Genomic DNA, 20,209 nt, shown 5'->3' with positions numbered 1-20,209 from the left:
TCTCTCTCCTGGCTTTGATCATGACCTGTGCGCTTGTATTGCATGTGAAGACAAGGAATTTATTTATAGTCTTGGTGCCTAGGATGGAGGCTGGCACCAGTAAATAATAGTAAATAAGTGAGAGAGCAGAGAACAAAAAGGGAAGGGAGTAGGAACATATATGACAAGAAAGGAGAAAACAGGACAGGCATGTAAAGGTAAAGGATGTGGAGGAAGCAGGACAGAAGAGCTGTGGATAGAGCGAGTTAGAGGAAGCATCAATGATTCAGAATGAGCTGAACTGCTTGCTTTGTCAGCTTCTTGGGCTATTGATCCATTTCTAGGATTTTATTTTATTTTATTATTTGAGATGGAGTTTCACTCTTGTCACCCAGACTGGAGTACAGTGGAGCCATCTCGGCTCACTGCAACCTCTGCTTCCTGGGTTCAAGCGATTCTCCTGCCTCAGCCTCCCCAGTGAGTAGCTGGGATTACAGGTGCGCACCACCATGCCCAGCTAATTTTTGTATTTTTAGTAGAGGTGGGGTTTTGCCCTGTTGGCCAGGCTGGTCTCGAACTCCTCACCTCAGGTGATCCACCCGCCTTGGCCTCCCAAAGTGCTGGGATTACGGCTTGAGCCACTGCACCTGGCCCATTTCTAGTATTTTAAAGCAGTCATTTCTGCATCAAGAAAAAGTCTTTATGTTTTTATTTTGCATCCCTAATGGCAGCATTTTCCCTGTGGAAGCCCTTGCATTGAAAGAAGGTTTAGGTTCTAGAAATTTTCTTTGTACCCTTAGAAGGAGTAATCAATTTACCATTTGTGATCTGAGCTTTTTTTAACTACTAAAATCTCTCTAATTGCTATACCTTTGAAATGAAGGGCCGGGCGCGGTGGCTCAAGCCTGTAATCCCAGCACTTTGTGAGGCCGAGACGGGCGGATCATGAGGTCAGGAGATCGAGACCATCCTGGCTAACACGGTGAAACCCCGTCTCTACTAAAAAAAAAATACAAAAAACTAGCCGGGCGAGGTGGCGACGCCTGTAGTCCCAGCTACTCGGGAGGCTGAGGCAGGAGAATGGCGTGAACCCGGGAGGCGGAGCTTGCAGTGAGCTGAGATCCGGCCACTGCACTCCAGCCTGGGCGACAGAGCCAGACTCCGTCTCAAAAAAAAAAAAAGAAATGAAGGCTGCCTTACTTTACAGTGCACAAGGATTACATTACAAATGAGGCTGTAGAGGCAGACTCTGAAATTCTTTGCTTGCAATGCAATTATTTATTGTTCCTGGAGGAGGTGGTTCACTACACATTATTTTGAATAAACTGAAGGGTTGAAAATATCGGTGCTGGGAGGGTGAGATGAATTGATTCTGAAATGGCCAGAAGTCACTTGAGGACAAACTCAGGAAATGTAGCGGGTGAGAAGAGGTAGATTTCGTCGTGTGGCTCAAAGGCCTTGCAAAGAGGGGCTGCAAAAATCCCTTGAGCTGAAGCAGCCTCACTGGAATAAGCCTAAGCTCTTCCAAGGGGACTGCTGGGAAGGGAGTCCGTCATTTGGATATACTTGTTTTATTGAAGGTGTTAAAAATCGGTCTCTTTATATTTCATGTGAAAAAGATCCAGGGAAAACTGCTTCAGTGGATTTATGAAGTCTTTTTTTTTTTTTTTTTTTTTTTTTTGAGATGGAGTCTCTCTCTGTTGCCCAGGCTAGAGTGCAGTGGCATGATCTCGGCTCACCGCAACCTCTGCCTCCTGGGTTCAAGCGATTCTTCTTCCTCAGCCTCCTGAGTAGCTGGGACTACAGGCATGCACCACCACGCCTGGCTAAATTTTGTATTTTTAGTAGAGACGGGGTTTCACCATATTGGCCAGACTGGTCTCCAACTCCTGACTTCATGATCTGCCCACCTCGGCCTCCCAAAGTGCTGGGATTACAGGCATGAGCCACTGTGCCCAGCCTTATGGTCTCTCTGGGGACAGGGAAAGGATGGATTCCTCATCTTGTCTCCAGGTCACTTCATCTTCTAGGGCTAGCCAAAGTAAAACAAGAGGTCAGGTCTAGTTGGGGTGGGGTGGGTTGGAAAGGTGGTCCAGGGAGTCACATGCCTGGAGACTGGGCTATTGCCGCTTCCACCATTCCCTTCTCCTCATTGTCCCTGGGTTGTCTGGTGGTATATTAAGCATCTAACCCAGTGCCTGGCACAGAGCAAGTGATCAATACATATTAATTAACTTGAGCAATGATTTATGGTGTGGAGGAAACAGCATGATACCGAGGACAGGAGAATTGTAACTTAAATCGGCTGGCGAAGGAACAAGGACAGGTCTCCTCACTTCTTTGAGAATCAGTTTCCTGATATCTAAAATAGGGTTTTGGCACTGGGTGATTGTGAGACCTGGAAGAGCTTGTGCTTCTGGTCGTGGTGATTCTGTAGAAGGCACTGACCATGCTGAGGCAGAGGTAGCTTGCTGGTGGTCAGAGTCCAGGGACAGAAGCTACCCCATTGGCAGTGAGGACTAGTGAGAGTTCGCTGCCCCTTCAGTGATACGGCCTGTTCTTTGGGCTGATATCTGAGCAGGATGGCTGGGGCAGGGCTGGTGGCCCAGGAGACAGGAGCACTAACAACCCCTGACTCTGCTGTACCCCTTTCCCTTTCCTGATGCAGACGACTCACCTGGAAGGAGATCATGAGACACACAAGGCCACAGCATGTCTCAGATATGTTCTCTGTGCTAGCTTCAGGGGACCCAGAGATGCCTCGGGCAAGGTCCCTGATGATTAGCAGCTGACTCCAAGCCATAGGGCAGGGCTGCTGGCACCGGTGTTTCCAGGCACAAGTGAATGTGCATCATGGCCAGTGTGTTTTTGAAGCTTTAGAGAAGGCAGAGGAGAGGAAGTAGATCATGGGAGCAGGGACGAATTATTGACAGAGTAGCAAGGATCTGGCATCACAGCACAAACAAATAACCTGGGCGTGGGAGGGAGGAAGGGAGGCCGGGAAAGGACGGTCTCCGTGTCATGGCAGGGCCAGGCTTTGGGGCACTGGCAGGTTGAACAAGGAAGCCTGAAGGTTGCCACTGACTCTGTGTGATCTTGAGCAGGTCCCTTAACCACTCTGGGCCTCAGTTTCCCCATTTATAAAGGGAAGGTGTTGGGTTAGATCAGAGACCTTTCAAAGTGGGGGTGAGGAGAAGCATTGAAGGCAGATTCTGGGCCTCCTTTGACCCTCCCTCTTCTACACTGCACGGCTTCTCCCCCAACCTGTTTTATATATTGTGTTTCTATGTAAATAATGTGTTTTTTTGTTGTTGTTTTCTGTTTGTTTTGTTATGGGTTTTTTTTTTTTGTTAAAGCTACCAGTCTAAAGACCTTTAAGGTCTCTTTTGATCTAAACAGCATAGTGCAGCAGCTCTGGGACTGGGCAGTGGCAGCTCACCTGTGTGATCTGGAAGGGGCTATTGCTAACCTGGCTCTAGGACCACTGTAGCTCTCTCTCCTTCTCTCCAGAGCACGGGAAAGGGGGTAGGAGTGGGGTTGGGACTAGGGAATGGGGAAGTGGGTGCAGATTTCTTAGAGAAACATAGGCCTAAAAGCTCCCTCACAAACCTGTTTGGTAAAATCTTGGGCACCATGAGGCCCTTTCAGACCCCAGAATGTGTCCTTACTTGAGGCAGTGAACCTGCCCTGGTCTGAGACTTCTTCCTGCAAGTACTTCCTCTGAGGCACCAAAACCTGGGGCGTGGATTCTGTGGGGCCCAGTAAAACACACCTGCATGACCTATGTGGCATAAGGGCTTGTTCTGGCTCTGACACTGAGTAGGTACCAGCTTTGAGCCTCAGTTTCCTCATTCGTAAAGTGGTAATAAGAATATCCATGCTTTTTGTGGGTAAAAATAAGTGAAGTGCTGGCATACGATAAAGACTTATCCAATGCCTGTTCCATCTGCCCCAACACCTATGCTTCCTCCTTCTCAGCTTTGCTTTGTTTATTCATGACCATGCATGTCCACAACGTGCTCCTTCTACAGAATGCCAGGTGTGGCAGAACAGGTGCCATGATAGCAAATAAGGGAAAAAACAAAGAATAAGAAGAACGGACTTCTTCTAAATGCACGTTAGTGTGAACATAGAGTCATTTATTCATCTCAGATGTGCAGAGGGCCTCCTGTGTGCCACACTGAGCTCATTAGGAGGGGCCGGCCCTTCACACTGGAATAGTGTGTGAATTTCTCTATTCCAGTCCCAGTTGAGAAGCCAATTTATTTGAGAACACATGGACTGAAGAGAAAGTGCTCATTCATACAAGGCACGTTCCACGGATGTCACACTCTCCTGGATTGCCCTTGGTCTGTAGGAAATGGTGGAATGCATTCTAACTGCCTAAGAGTGATCATTAGAAAAGCATGATGTGGCAGAAGGGGTCCAAGCTTTGCCTGCTAAGAATTGTATGAATTTGAGAAAGTCATTTCTTCTTTTCTTTCTTCTTCTTCTTTTTTTTTTTTTTTTTTTTTTGAGATGAAGTCTTGCTCTGTCTCCCAGGGTGTGGAGCTCAGTGGCACAATCTTGGCTCCCTTCAACCTTTATCTTTTGGGTTCAAGTGATTCTCTTGAACTCAGTCTCCCGAGTAGATGGGATTACAGTTGCGTGCCACCACGCTTGGCTAATTTTGGTATTTTTAGTAGAGACAGGATTTTACCATGTTGGCCAGGCTGATCTCGAACTCCTGACCTCAGGTGATCCACCGCCGTGGCTTCTCAAAGTGCTGGGATTACAGGCGTGAGCCGCTGCACCTGGCTGGAAAGTCACTCCTTATCTCTGAGCCCAAAGACAAATTTTCTTGTACGTAAAACAGGATCATAATACCTACATCCTGGGTGGCTGTGGGAATAAAATGAGATCAGGCAAGGATCTGCTTCCGGTCAAGTGCTCAGAAAATGACAGCCATTATGATTTTTGAGCATAGCAGAGGACAGAGGGTCATGTTCAACAGTTGCCAGTGTGGGTGATGTGGTCTGTCCTCGGTGGGGTCCTGCCCTCAGGAGTCACTAGCTGAGATCCTTCGCCCAATGACAGGGGCTCGGACTGCCCCTGTACATCGCAATTCTGGAGACTGTAGATGACGGGGTTCAGCATGGGGGTGACTACAGTGTACATGACAGTGGCCACATGGCCCTGCTCTGCCTCATATCGGGATGTGGGCTGGAAGTAGACTGCAATGACTGTCCCATAGAAGAGGCTCACCACAGCCAGGTGGGAGCCACAGGTGGACACAGCCTAGAGCCTCCCAGAGGCCGAGGGCAGCTGCAGCACAGCAGCTGTGATGGCCCCATAGGAGGCGAGGATGAGCAGGAAGGGAGTGACCACCACCGCGGCGCCCTCGGTGAAGATGAGCAGCTGGATGTGGCGGGTGTCAGAGCACGAGAGCCTTAAGAGAGGCTGGTGGTCACAGAAGAAGTGGGGCACTTGGTGGGAAGCACAGAAGGACAAGTGAGCCATGAGCAGGATACGCAGGAGGGAGTGGACGTGGGACACCAGCCATGCTATTCCCACCAGAGCTGTACACACGGCCCGGGACATCCTCGTGGCATAGTGGAGGGGGTGCTGGATGGCCACATAGCGGTCATAGGTCATGGCGGCCAGGAGACAGCTATCAGTTACCTCCAGGGCAAAGAAGAAGTACATTTGGGTCAGACAGCCGGCCAGTGAGATGGAGCGGTCATGGACCAACAAGTTGGCCAACATCTTGGGCACAGTGACGGAGGTGAAGTAGAGGTCAGCGAAGGACAGGTGGGCCAGCAAGAAGTACATGGGTGCATGAAGGGCTGGACTGGCCCGGATGGCAGCCACAGTGAGCCCATTACCCAGGAGGCCGACCACATACAAGAGCAAGAACAGCACAAAGAGAGGCCGCTGCTGTCCAGGACTTGTTGTCAGTCCCAATAAAATGAATGGGGTTCCCTCTGAAGACTCATTGGCAGCCTCCATGGCAGGCTGATTATTCACCTGGAACCTCAAGGGCTCCTTTCTATTGATGGGTCACCCCCCTGATGTCTAAGGGAAAAGGTGAGGGGATAAATTGTGGAAGGCTTCCTGGCCATGGGAAAAAATCAAGAGTTTAGAGTCAGGTAGCCCTGGTCCTTATGCACAGGTGTGACTGTGGGCAAGTCATTTCACCTCCCTGAAACTTCTTTCTTTCTGGGCCTTAGACTTTCAATCTGCGAAATAAGAGAATTGAAGTAGCTCATCTTCAAGGTCACATCCAACTTTGATAGTTTGTGATTTAAGCAAAAATAGAACAAAAGGTATTGCACAAGATTTAGATCAGGGAAGGAGGAAAATATGAAAGAAAAGATGAAACCGAGAGAGGTTTGACACAGAAAGATCTGACCAATGGACATTTATTTTGGAAAAGAAAGAATGAAACCAAACCAAGATGGAGGAGAGAAACATAAGAAAGAAACTCTAGAAAAAAAAAAGTCAGAAGAGCACATATGTTTACATTGAAATGAATATGAACCCACAACACCTAGACACAAATAGTGGAATTTTAGAACACTGGTAATGAAGAGGAGAATCCAGTACTTCCTAAGGGCATGGGGTACAATGAACTGATGATATCCATATAATTAGATTGCCATCGAGTGTTTCAATTCAACAGTAGATTATAGAACACAGTTTAACAATCTTCAAATTCTGAAAAATATATTTCGAATTTGGAATTCTCCACTAAGCAAAAATACTACTCAAGTGTGAGTAAAGAATACAGATATTTTCAGACTTAAAACACAAAACAAGGCTGGGCGCGGTGGCTCACACCTGTAATCCCAGCACTTTGGGAGGCTAAGGCAGGCAGATCACCTGAGGTCAGGAGTTCGAGACCAGCCTGGCCAATGTGGTGAAACCCCGTCTCTACTAAAACAACAACAACAACAACAAAAAACACACACAAAAATTAGCCAGGTGTGGTGTCATGCATTTGTAATCCCAGCTACTCGGGAGGCTGAGGCAGGAGACTATCTTGAACCTGGGAGGCGGAGGTTACAGTGAACTGAGATTGTGCCACTGCACTCCAGCCTGGGTGACAGAGCGAGACTCCATCACACACACACACACACACACACACACACACACACACACACACACAAAAGAACAAGAGAATTTGAATGACTCATATCCCTGAAAACATTCCCCATGAGATCAAACACTTACCAAGCAAGCACCAGGCAGATGCACATCACAGTGTGAGAAACTCGTGTGGACAGGTGGACACATCTGCCCAGGCATAGCAACTTGACTCTTAAGGACAGAGGCAACTTGTTTTCAATGTCTCAGTTTTTTTCCTGTCTGAACTTCATTGCAGAAATCTTGGGCAATTCTCTAAGGAGGGAATTTGAAGTAACTGAGAGGAATTTTAGGGCACAGTTTTGCAGAAGACTATGTTGAAACCACCTTTACAGGGAAATGATCTTTTAATTTATTTCCACATCTTTCTCTATTTAAAAAACGTCAAATGAAGGACCTCCCTACCCTATTGTATTCCTTTTTTTTTTCTCCATTGGTTAAGAAGAATCTCTGGTGTTGGCTTCCTCTAAAGCATCTTTTCTTAAGCCCCTAATTCTTTCTCACTTTCCGAGAGAGGAAGAGGATCAGGATGATTGGGCAGGATGGAATGGGAAGTCTATTTATAGAATTGCTTTTGGGAAATGGACCTGCTCTGACCTGTGTCTAAATTGGTCCCAATAAACGTTCAAATATACAAAGGTGTTTGTAGAAACATTCAAATGTAGTTGCAAACACACATGCAGGCACGCAGACATGTGCATCCTCAAGCTGGTCTCTGCAAATACATAGACACAATCAGTCATATACAGAAATGTGGAGCCAGCACATGCATTCACAGCAAATAGGCAGACAACTATTACCTCAGGATTCAAAGCCCAAGATCATTGTACACCTGCACACATGGCCAAATGCAATCACAAAATGGCACTAAGGCCAGAGGGTGACAATCATTCACATACTCCTGTTGGTGGAGACATAGCGCCATGCACAGCTGCTGTGACCCATCAAGCACATTCATGTTCTCACTGACTGCCTACTGTGTGTGAGCACTCTACCCCGTGCCCATCCATGCATGCCCAGTCACACCCAATCCCCTCATTGATCATACAATCACATCTTTGCACATAGCCTCACAGCTTCACATACACGGCTGCACTCACGTAGGCTCATGGTGGATCACGGCAGAGATGTGCTATGCTAAAGGGGCATATGCTCATACACACTGCCTCCTACTCCCTTCGATGAAACCATTGTGCAGTGATGGTAATGTACAATCATAGCCTTGCAAACAACACACACTCTCATACTCACACATATGACTTGTGCAGACAGTCACACACAGGAAGACAGATCTGCACACTCTGCAGCCTGGACCCTTGTCCCCAAGTGTACCCTCTGGGTTCTGCACATCACAGGAAGGAACAGCTGCGGGGCCCAGTAGTGGCTTGACACTGGAGGGTCTGAGGAAGGAATGATTGGCCATGCTTATGGGGTTTAGAGCCCTGGGAGCACCTTAGCTTTTCCCCAGAGGCAACAACCTCTTCTCGTGGCCTTCATCCCTGGGGAACAAGGCAGCCTGACTATGGGGCTTGTTATCCTTCCTTTCTAGGGACCAGTTTGATGGAGGAGGAGGTGATTGGTGCCACCTCTAACTCAGGGGACGTTCAGGTGCCCTGTGTACTGCAAAGCTGCTGCTCCTCAGCCCCTGTCTTGTGAAGATGAGAGAGAAGGGTCAAGTTGACCTCTCAGCCCCAAGTAGAGTGACCTGGGGATCCCAGGTTTACAGCTGTAGCTTCTGGAGCCAACCCTCCTCTCACCTCACCTCTCACCGTCACCTCTTGGTGGCTTCTTGTAGGATGTGTGGAGTGTGGGAGGAATTGTGCTCCTGGTGACTGTGGCAATCACAACTACTATCAACGATCTCAATTTGTAGAGCTGTGTTTGTGACAGCGATTGTATCTCTGTGCAACTCCATTTGTCCATGAGCTCGGATGTGTGTCCCAGTGTGCAGCTGCGTCTGTGTCTGTGTGGGTGCCAGACCTATGAGAGTGTTTCTTTAACAAGGAATATTTCTTTTTTTAAAAAATTTTACTTTAAGTTCTGGGATACATGTGCAGAACGTGCAGGTTTGTTATGTAGGTATATATTTGCCATGGTGGTTTGCTGCACCTATCAACCTGTCATTTACATTAGGTATTTCTCCTAATGTTATCCTTCCCCTACCCCGCCACTCCCAACAGGCCCCAGTGTGTGATATTTCCCTCCCTGTATCCATGTGTTCTCATTGTTCAACTCCCACTTATGAGTGAGAACATGCAGTGTTTAGTTTTCTGTTCCTGTGTTAGTTTGCTGAGAATGATGGCTTCCAACCTCATCCATGTCCCTGCATGGGACATGAACTCATTCTTTTTTTATGGCTGCATAGTATTCCATGGTGTATATGTGCCACATTTTCTTTATGCAGTCTATCATTGATGGGCATTTGGGTTGGTTCCAAGTCTTTGCTATTGTAAATAGTGCTGCAATAAACATACTTGTGCATGTGTCTGTGTAGTAGAATGATTTATAATCCTTTGGGTATATATCCAGTAATGGGATTGCTGGGTCAAATGGTATTTCTGGTTAGATCCTTGAGGAATTGCCACACTGACTTCCACAATGGTTGAATTAATTTACATTCCCTCCAATAGTGTAAAAGTGTTCCTATTTCTCCACATCCTCGCCAGCATCTGTTGTTCCCTGACTTTTTTTTTTTTTTTGAAATGAAGACTTGCTCTGTCACCCAGGCTGGAATGCAGTGGCACGATCTTGGCTCACTGCAATCTCCACCTCCCGGGCTCAAGCAATTCTCTGCCTCAGCTCCCAAGTAGCTGGGATTACAGGGCCCCACCACCATGCCTGGCTAATTTTTGTATTTTTAGTAGAGATGGGGTTTCACCATCTTGGCCAGGCTGGTCTTGAACTCCTGGCCATGTGATCCACCCACCTTGGCCTCCCAAAGTGCAGGGATTACAGGCGTAAGCCACTACACCCAGCTGTTTCCTGACTTTTTAATGATTGCCATTTTAACTGGTGTGAGATGGTATCTCATTGTGGTTGTGATTTGCATTTCTGTAATGACCAGTGATAATGAGCATTTTTTCATATGTTTGTTGGGTGCATAAATTTCTTCTTTTGAGAAGTGTCTGTTAATATCCGTTGCCCACTTTTTGATGGTGTTGTTTTTTTCTTGTAAATTTGTTTAAGTTCCTTGTAGATTCTGGATATTAGCCCTTTGTCAGATGGGTAGATTGCAAAAATTTTCTCCCGTTCTGTAGGCTGCCTGTTAACTCTGATGATAGTTTCTTTTACTGTGCAGAAGCTCTTTAGTTTGATTAGGTCCCATTTGTCAATTCTGGCTTTTGTTGTTGTTGCTTTAGGTGTTTTAGTCATGAAGTCTTTGCCCATGCCTATGTCCTGAATGGTGTTGCCTAGGTTTTCTCCTAGGGTTTTTATGGTTTTGAGTTTTACATTTAAGTCTTTAATCCACCTTCAGTTAATTTTTGTATAAGGAGTAAGGAAGGGGTCCAGTTTCAGTTTTCTGCCTATAGCTAACCAGTTCTCCCAGCACCATTTATTTAATAGGGAATCCTTTCCCCATTGCTTGTTTTTGTCAGGTTTGTTGAAGATCGGATGGTTGTAAATGTGTGGTGTTATTTCTGAGGTCTCTGTTCTGTTCCATTGGTCTATATATCTGTTTTGGTACCAATACCATGCTGTTTTGGTTACTGTAGCCTTGTAGCATAGTTTGAAGTCAGGTAGCGTGATGTCTCCAGCTTTATTCTTTTTGCCTAGGATTGTCTTGACTGTACGGGCTCTTTTTTGGTTCCATATAAAATTCATAGTAGTTTTTTCCAATTCTGTGAGGAAAGTCACTGGTAGCTTGATAGGAATAGCATTGAATCTATAAATTACTTTGGGCAGTATGGCCATTTTCACAATATTGATTCTTTCTATCCATGAGCATGGAATGTTTTTCCATTTGTTTGTGTTCTCTCTTATTTCTGGTGAGGAGTATTTCTAATAGGACATTAGATCTTTATTGAAGGGGTATGTGTTTCTGGGTGTGTACTGCAGTATGAGGGAAGTGAACCTGTATGTACCATTCCAGGTGGGAATAGCTTTATGTAACACTGTTGGAATAACCAGAAAGAATGATTCTGAATATTTAAATTTCCAATGATTTACTATTGCCTCTGCATAAAGTCTAAATTTTCTACCTAATATTGAAGCCATGGAGTGCTCTTCTCATTCCCTAATTTTCAATCTTCAAACTTCCCTCTACTTTCACAGCATACCCCCTCAAGTCAGTTAAATTGGTCTCCTTAGAGTCTTCCGCTCATGCTGAGCTTATTTCACTTCCACGCCTTTGTATATACTTGCCCCTCATGCCCCTGGTGCAATTGCCTCTTGCCCTCAATTTCTACCCATGTTGCAGGGCCCAACTTATTTTGTGCAATGAGTGCCCCAGTCTTCCCCATCTTCCTGTGCTCACTGCCTGCTTTAGTAAGTGGTGTTGAAGGGAAATGCTTTATCAGAATTGGGCACATTCTTATGGGCATCTCACTTTAGGAGGGGTGATTTATCTCTCTTCCTTCACTCTCCAGGTTGGGCTCTGTTACTGTCTTCCGATCCTTTCCCCTTCCCTCTTGTTTGTTTTCTTATCTATCAAGTAGGCCCGGTATAATAGCCTGAAACTTGATATTTCTTTTAGCTGGTTTCTAGGATTTATGTAATTATTGTATCTGGCTGCTCCATGAATGCTAAATATGTGGAAGGAGCCATGGCCATCCTGTGGGGCCAAGGTGATGGGAGAGGCCTTATCCCTCTGGAAACTTTTCCACTGATTGTGGCAGCTGCTATATGTCATGAGAGCCTAAGAACCCACAAAAAAGAGAAAGGATCATAGAGGAGATCTTTGAGTCTAAATGTTAAATTTGGGGTAAGCCTTACATTCGCAGTCCTCAGGTTGCCAACTCTTTTGACAATGCCTCCAATTTTTGTCGTGGCACCTGAGTTGCTATGGTGATAGGAGGCAAGAGGAGTTGGGGAACTGGGAGGGGATGATTGAGCCTTGTGATAAGAGAAGGGGTTTTATTTTATCTAAGTCTTTTCAAAATGTGCTGAATTTGGGAATTTTACCTTTTCTCTCAAGATACTGCTTCATCAGGAAATGGGGTGACCAATTATTTCGATTTGCCCAGGACTGAGGGTGTCTTGGGACATGGGACTTGGAGTTTTAAAACTGGGACTGTTCGGTGGGTGCGGTGGCTCATGCCTGTAATCCCAGCACTTTGGGAGGCCAAGGCAGGCGGATCACAAGGTCAGGAGATTGAGACCATCCTGACTAACACTGTGAAACCCTGTCTCTACTAAAAATACAAAAAATTAGCTGGGCGTGGTGGCAGGTGCCTGTAGTCCCAGCTACTCGGGAGGCTGAGGCAGGAGAAAGGCGTGAACCTGGGAGGCAGAACTTGCAGTGAGCCGAGATTGCGCCACTGCACTCCAGACTGGGCGACAGAGTGAGACTCCATCTCAAAACAACAACAGCAACAACAACAACAAAACAAAAACAAAAACAAAAACAAAAACAAAACTGGTACTGTTCTGGGAAAACTGGGGTGAGTCAGGAAACCTATAAAGTTCTGTAAGATTTGAGGAGACGGTCTTGTCCACATTCTTCTCCTTATTAGCCTGGGACCTCCAAGAATGCCATAGTTACCAAGAGGGAGGGTCTTGGTCCTGGCAACAAGGGGCATCTTCTTCCCAGGGAGCCAGGTCGAAGCTTTCAGTTTTCCTGCAGTCTACGTGCCAGGTGGTTGATTTCTCCTTGAAGGGAGAGTGTAGAGGGGCAAGGCCAGCACCTGGCTGGGGCCCAAGGAAGAGACTCCATGGGCAGCCTATTGGGTGAAGCATTGTTTGAGTCCCATACCTTTCCCACCCCTGGCCTCACCTCAGCCACAATCAGGGGAACTGGAAGGAGGATCAGGTAGAAGCTGACACCCAAATCTGACTATGCTCCACTTCTTCTTGGAGGCTTTTGCCTGTAACTCCTAGGGTCCATTCCTGTCTGCTTCTGCAGAGAGAGGCTTCCCAGGGAGAATGCAGTGCCTTGGGACTTGCCTATGTGTAAAAGAGTCATGGAGACAAAAGAAATCTGTCAAAATTGTGAACTCTGGGTGAATAAAACTCCTAAGAGCTCTGGGTCGGGGAGGTCCTCCATGACTCAAGGCTTGGGGCAGTGTAGTTATTGTTGCCCAAGGGGTCAGGGTTATGGCATTCCCTCTCCAACTCCAACCCTACCTCAGTGCTGGAATCTTAACACCAAACAGTCATGATGTTAATCCTACCCAACCACATGCAAATCCAGGCATGCTCATAACTCTTAAAGAAACTGAAATTCACCAACAACCAACCCCCGCCCTTAGGCTTTAAGTAACATTATTTATAACCCCATCTAATTCTTAAAGTGACCATAAGCATGCCAATTTGATACCTAAAATACTGTTATGCCTAAATTTCATCTGGTTCTGATCCCAGCTTACCTGTAATAATAACCAGACTGTGACTTAAACTTACCACAAACATTACCCATACACCAACTTAAGTCTAATATGAACTAAACTCTAACTCCAATTTAATTGAGCAATACAAATGAAATCCGAATTCCAGTCTTATTTAATCTCCCATTCTAACACTAACCCTAAAATAATTGTAATATTTCTAACAAGATTTATTCAAATTCTTATTTATTTATTTATTTATTTACATAGTTTGAAGTCAGGTAGCGTGATGTCTCCAGCTTTGTTCTTTTTGCCTAGGATTGTCTTGACTGTACGGGCTCTTTTTTGGGTCTTTTACATGGAGTCTCACTCTGTCAACCTGGCTGGAGTGCACTGGCATGATCTTGGCTCACTGCAACCTCTGCCTCCTGGGTTCAAGTGATTCTCCTGCCTCAGTCTCCCGAGTGACTGAGATTACAGGCATGTACCACCATGCCAGGCTAATTTTTTTGTATTTTTAGTAGAGAAAGGGTTTCACCATGTTGCTCAGTCTGGTCTTGAGCTCCTGACCTCAAATGATCTGCCTGCCTCGGCCTCCCAAAATGTTGGAATTACAGGCGTGAGCCACTGCACCCGGCCCAAACTCTTAAATTTATCCCAAATCTATCACTAATAACAACCAGCCCAAATTATAAAGTTTACATAATTATAATTCAATAGTAAATTTACCTGATCATTTCTTAATTCTCCCTAACCCTAATCTTAACCTACCCTAACTGAACCCCATCCTTAGCCATAGCCTGAGACCTAATCTTAACCTTATTCTAACCATTCAATCTTGATCCTTTCCTAACTTCTATTAAAAGCCTGAACTAGTCTAACCTTGGCCAAATTCAAACCCAGCTGTTGGGAGTTTAAAAGTGACTTGTGCATGTTCTGGCTATTAAGCCATTTTCCTGAGATGTGGATTACATGGACCACGGGGGACAGATGTTTCCCTCTTCCGATTTAGTCCCATTCTTTGGTCTAAGTGGATCCTGAAGATGTTCTCCTGGGGCTGAGGAGGGCAGGTGCAGACACACTGGCCATGAAGAAGCTTAAAATGTCAAGAATCTAGGAACACTTGGAGCATTTGGAGTTAACATAGCTCTCACTTGGTGCTTCTGGGGATTAGCTTCTTATAAGTACAGGTAGAAAATAAGCCTGTATTCCTTTACCTGGTAACGTCTAGGAACTTTCATATTATTACTATTTTGAGATAGGGACTTTTATATTATTACTATTTTGAGATAGGGTCTTGCTCTGTTACCCAGGCTGGAGTACAGTGGCACAATCACAGCTCAAAGTCAGCCTCGACCTCCTGGGCTCAAGTGATTCTCCTGCTGCAGCCTCCCGAGTAGTTGGGACTACAGGCATGCACCATCACGCCTGGCTAATTTATTATTTTATTGTTGTTATTATTATTATTTTTTTGAGACGGAGTCTTGCTCTGTCGCCCAGGCTGGAGTGCAGTGGTGCGATCTCGGCTCACTGCAAGCTCCACCTCCCGGATTCACGCCATTCTCCTGCCTCAACCTCCCAAGTAGCTGGGACTACAGGCGCCTGCCACCAAGCCCAGCTAATTTTTTTTTTTTTTTTTATTTTTAGTCGAGACGGGGTTTCACCGTGTTAGACAGGATGGTTTTGGTCTCCTGACCTTGTGATCCGCCCGCCTCGGCCTCACAAAGTGCTGGGATTACAGGTATTATTATTTTTAACTTTTAAGTTCAGGAGTAGTACATGTGCAGGATGTACAGGTTTGTCACATGGGTAAATGCGTGTCATGGGCGTTGGTTGCACAGATTATTTTACTACCCAGATATTAAGCCTAGTATCCACTAGTTATTTTTTGTTTTTTGCTTCTCTCTCTCCTCCTACCCTCCACCCTCCGATAAGCCCCAGTGTGTGTTGTTCCTTCTATATGTCCGCGTGTTCTCTTCATTTAGCTCCCACTTAAAAGTGAGAACATGTGGTGTTTGGTTTTCTGATCCTGCATTAGTTTGCTGAGGATAATGGTCTCCAGCTCCATCCATGTCCCTGCAAAGGATATCGTCTCCTTCTTTTTTAGGGCTGCATAGCATGCCATCATGCCCAGCTTATTTTTAACATTTTTTTCTTTTTTCTTTTTTTTTGTAGAGATGGGGTCTCCTTGTGTTGTCCAGACTGGTCTTGAATTCCTGCTTCGGCCTCCCAAAGTGCTGGGGTTACAGGCGTGAGGCACTGTACCTGGCTGAACGTTTATGTTTTGAATGTTGAAGAACCTGAGGCAGTGCAACAGCAACATTAACCTGGTCTAGGGTCTGGCTCTAGGTCTAGCCCCAGATGAACCCCAAGTCTTTTTCTCCCTGCTATAAGCTTTCATTTCCCCCTTTACTGTCCCTTAAACAATGACATGAGACATCCAAGCCAGAGGAGCATCCCATTTTTACCGACAGTGACAGGGGCCAGAAAGAGGCCCCGACCTCCTCATCCCCTCATAGTCAGACCTACCCAGCCTCCCTGGACCAATCACTGGGGCCCCTGCCCTGGACGGTGGAATCGGCTCCAGGTCCGCCTGAGGGCCTCCTTGACCTCCTTGTTGCGGAGGCTGTAGATGAGCGGGTTGAGAGCCGGGATGACCAGGGTATAGAACACAGAGGCCATCTTGTCAGTGTCCAGGGCATAGCTGGAGCTGGGACGCAGGTACATGAAAATGAGTGTCCCGTACATCATGGCCACGGCTGTGAGGTGCGAGCAGCAAGTGGAGGCTGCTCGCCGACGGCCCTCGACCGAGCGCATGCGGATCACAGCCCCAACGATGAAGCCATAAGACACTGTGATAGCTAACACCGTGGCTGTCTGGATGAAACCACAGATGGCGAAGAGAAGGAGTTCATTGAGACTGGTGTCACTGCAGGAGATGGCCAGCAGTGGAGGGATATCACAGAAGAAGCTGTTGATCTCCCAGGAGCGGCAGAAGGTCAGGCGGAAGGTGAGGGTTGTGTGAACAAAGGCGCTCACTGCCCCACCCAGGCCTGATGCCCCCAGCAAGGCCAGGCATAGACGCTGTGACATAGCTGTTGTATAGAGAAGAGGGTTTCTGATGGCCACGTAGCGGTCATAGGCCATGGCTGCCAGCAAGCAACATTCGGTGTCAGCCAGACCTGCAAAGACAAACATCTGGAGTGCACAGACTGTGTAAGGGATAGTGGCTCGGGGCAGCAGCAGGTCCACTAGCATCTTAGGGCCGATGGTGGAGGAATAGCAGGCATCCAGCAGGCAGAGGTTGGCCAGGAAGAAGTACATAGGTGTGTGGAGCCGGGCATCCACGCGAATTAGCAGCACCATGCCCACGTTTCCCAGCAGGCTCACCAAGTAAACAGGCAGGCAGGTCAGGAAGAGGGCCACACGCACGTCCCAGCTATTCGTGATGCCCAGGAGGATGAATTCAGCAGGGGCAACCACAGCCCAGGTGAAGTTCTCTGAGTTCATCCTACTGGACAGAGACTGAGAAGAGGCAAAGCAGGAGGGAGATAAGAGAAAGGTCAAGGTCATGGCCAGGGAGAAGAAAGCGTCCTGTACTGCGAGTTCGGTAGGCTTGGGTTTCAGCCCGCCTGTGCAACAAAATTGCTATGTGACCTTGGGCAAGCCAGGTAACCTCTCAAAACCTGTTTCTAACCCTTAGAAGTCATTGCAGCAGCCTTTTTTTGTTTTTGAGAGGGAGTTTCGCTCTTGTTACCCAGGCTGGAGTGTACAGGCGCAATCTCAGCTCACCACAACCTCCACCTTCTGGGTTCAAGCGATTCTCCTGCCTCAGCCTCCTAAGTAGCTGGGATTACAGGCATGCGCCACCATGACCGGCTAATTTTGTATTTTTAGTAGAGACGGAGTTTCTCCATGTTGGTCAGGCTGGTCTTGAACTCCCAACTTCAGGTGATCCTCCCACCTTGGCCTCCCAAAGTGCTGGGATTACAGGCATGAGCCACTGTGCCCCGCCCATCTTTTTTTTTTTTTTTGAGATGGAGTCTTGTTTTGTCACCCAGGTTGGAGTGCAGTGGCTCAATCTTGGCTCATTGCAACCTCCGCCTCCTGGGTTCAAGTGATTCTCCTACCTTAGCCTCCCGGGTAGCTGGGACTGCAGGCGCCTGCCACCATGCTGGCTAATTTTTGTATTTTTAAAGTAGAGACAGGGTTTCACCATGTTGGTGGCCAGGCTGGTCTTCAACTCCTGATCTCAAGTGATCTGCCCACCCCGGCCTCCCAAAGTGTTGAGATTACAGGTGTGAGCCACACCCGACCTTCTTCTTCTTCTTCTTTTTTTTTTTTTTTTAAAGAGACACAAAGTCTCACTATGTTGTCCAGGCTGAACTAGAGTTCCTGAGCTTAAGTGATCGTCCTCCCACCTCAGCCTCCCAAGCAGCTGGGATTATAGGCATGCTCCACCACACCCACAGGAGTCTTGTCTCTCTTATTCACTTTTTTGTCTACAGCACTGAGAGCATTGCCTAGCACACAGCTGGTGCTCAAAAAAGATTTGATAAATGAATGAATGGGATGATATTTCATGTCCAGCCAATGATTGAAAACTTTGTGACTGTATATGCATTCTCCGCTCCAGTTTTTCAGGTAAGAAAAGAGACAGTGGAATGAGCAGAAATAATCTTCAGATGCAAGGGACACCTGGCCATGGGTTTTGAGGTTTGCTAGGAGGGACATCTTTCCTTTGGAGTAAGATGGGAGAAAGGAGTAGCCTGGTGTCTTGGGACAACAGTGGGGAGTAGAAAGAACAGAAAGTGTGAATATATTCCTGAGCTGAATTCTTGGCCTCTCTGAGCCTCAATGTTCTCATCAGTATAATGGGGGAAAGCTGCAAGGATTCGATGAGATAATGCATGTAAAGCTTCTCACACAGGGCCTAGCACACACAGGCATTTAACAAAGGCCCTATGAATGGAAATGAATTGAGCTGGATGCTTTGGCTCCGAACTGGAAGGAAGCAATTTTATGGCCATCAAAAGTAGTATAATTCCCAGAAAATGCAATGTTGCTTCACATTCCTGTGCCTTGCATTTGTTCTCTTTGCCTGGAACTGATTTCCTCCTTTTGTGTTTGATAAAAAGTATCTCCAATGTGAAGCCTTCCCTGATCTGTCCCTTAAAATTAAACATTTTTCTTGTCTGTGTCCTGCTGCACTGGAGCATACAGTAGTTCCCCCTTATCTATGGGGAATACGTTCCAACACCCCCTGTGGATGTGTGAAATCACAGATAGTACTGAACCTTATATATGTGATTTTTTCCCCCTATACATTCATATCCATGGTAAAGTTTAATTTATAAATTAGGCATAGTAAGGGATAACAACAATAACTAATAATAATATAGAACAATTATAACAATGTACTAAAATACAAGTTATGTGAAGGTGGTCTTTCTCTATGTCCCTCAAAATATCTTACTTTTTGTTATATATATATACACACACACATTATATATACTTATATACACACACACACACACACACACATATATATATATATATATTTTTTTTTGAGATGGAGTCTCACTCTGTCACTCAGGCTGGAGTGCAGTGGAATGATCTCGGCTCACTGCAGCCTCCACCTCCCAGGTCCAAGTGATTCTCCTGCCTCAGCCTCCTGAGTGGCTGGGACTACAGGTGTGTGCTACCATGCCCAGCTAATTTTTTTGTATTTTTAGTAGAGATGGGGTTTCACCACGTTGGCCAGGTTGGTCTTGAACTCCTGACCTCAGGTGATTTGCCTGTCTCAGCCTCCCAAAGTGCTGGGATTACAAGCGTGAGCCATTGCACCCAGCCTATTTTTAATATTTTCGGGTCACAGTTGACTGCAGGTAACTGAAACTGCAGAAAGCAAAACTGTGGGTAAAGGGGAACAACTGCTGTACATCTCTCATGCTGCTTCGCCATTCTACTGCAAATATCTTTTACATGTCTGTCTCCTGTGAACTCTGAGCTCCTTGATTCAATATTCATTCAACAAAGTTTTATTGAGTATTATTACTATGTGCTAAGAATGCCCCATAATTCATTTTTGTATCTCCAGGGTGGGGTACATAGTCAGAGCTCAAAAAGTGTTAGTTGAGTCCATAACACAGTGATCAAGAGTATAGACATTAGCAGCATGAACACTGGCTTTTGAGCCCTAGTTCCACAACTTTCTGGTGTGTAACTTCAGGCAAGTCACTTCATCTCTCTTAACTTTGGTTTTCTCCTTGCAAAGTAGGAATCATAATATCTCCGTTGGAGGGTTCTAAGAGGCAGTAGGTGTGCAGGAAGGGGCCTGGAGCTGAATAAATGCTCCTTCCCCTCCTTTTAAGAGAAGTTTAGATGTTTGGGACTTACCTGTGCCCAGTGAGGATGGTGAAAATCTCCTACAAAGCACCATTTGGATGAAAAATTTTGACAATATCACGTTGGTGAGGTTGTGCTTGTGGAAACGTAAATTGGGACATTTCCGACCACTGTGCACTCCCCAGTGTCTTAAGCTACTCAGTTTGCTAAAACAAAATGCCAGTAGACTGGGTGGCTTAAACAACAGACATTTATTTATATAACCACAGACTGGG

The 20,209-nt window shown here is 46.3% G+C and overlaps 2 protein-coding genes across 2 annotated transcripts; both read right to left on the bottom strand.

Annotated features, from left to right (window-relative positions):
• Positions 1 to 4,536: 4,536 nt before the first annotated feature.
• On the bottom strand, positions 4,537 to 6,543 carry OR1K1 (olfactory receptor family 1 subfamily K member 1). Its single transcript, XM_008006354.3, is given in 2 exon segments — positions 4,537 to 5,067; positions 5,070 to 6,543. Coding segments are annotated over 2 exon segments (948 nt in total). The 5' UTR covers positions 5,968 to 6,543; the 3' UTR covers positions 4,537 to 5,017.
• Positions 6,544 to 16,133: 9,590 nt separating this feature from the next.
• Positions 16,134 to 17,096, bottom strand: OR5C1 (olfactory receptor family 5 subfamily C member 1). Its single transcript, XM_008006355.3, has one exon. The coding sequence runs from the start codon at positions 17,094 to 17,096 to the stop codon at positions 16,134 to 16,136; it is 963 nt and encodes a 320-aa protein (XP_008004546.3).
• Positions 17,097 to 20,209: the final 3,113 nt, after the last annotated feature.

Source organism: Chlorocebus sabaeus, chromosome 12 (genome assembly GCF_047675955.1).
Source record: "Chlorocebus sabaeus isolate Y175 chromosome 12, mChlSab1.0.hap1, whole genome shotgun sequence".
Classification (NCBI taxonomy): Eukaryota; Metazoa; Chordata; class Mammalia; order Primates; family Cercopithecidae; genus Chlorocebus; species Chlorocebus sabaeus.
This window is presented reverse-complemented; position numbering and strand designations above follow the sequence as displayed.

Excerpts from the sequence above, each read along its gene's own strand:
- OR5C1 (XM_008006355.3), bottom strand. The coding sequence starts at position 17,096 with ATGAACTCAGAGAACTTCACCTGGGCTGTGGTTGCCCCTGCTGAATTC.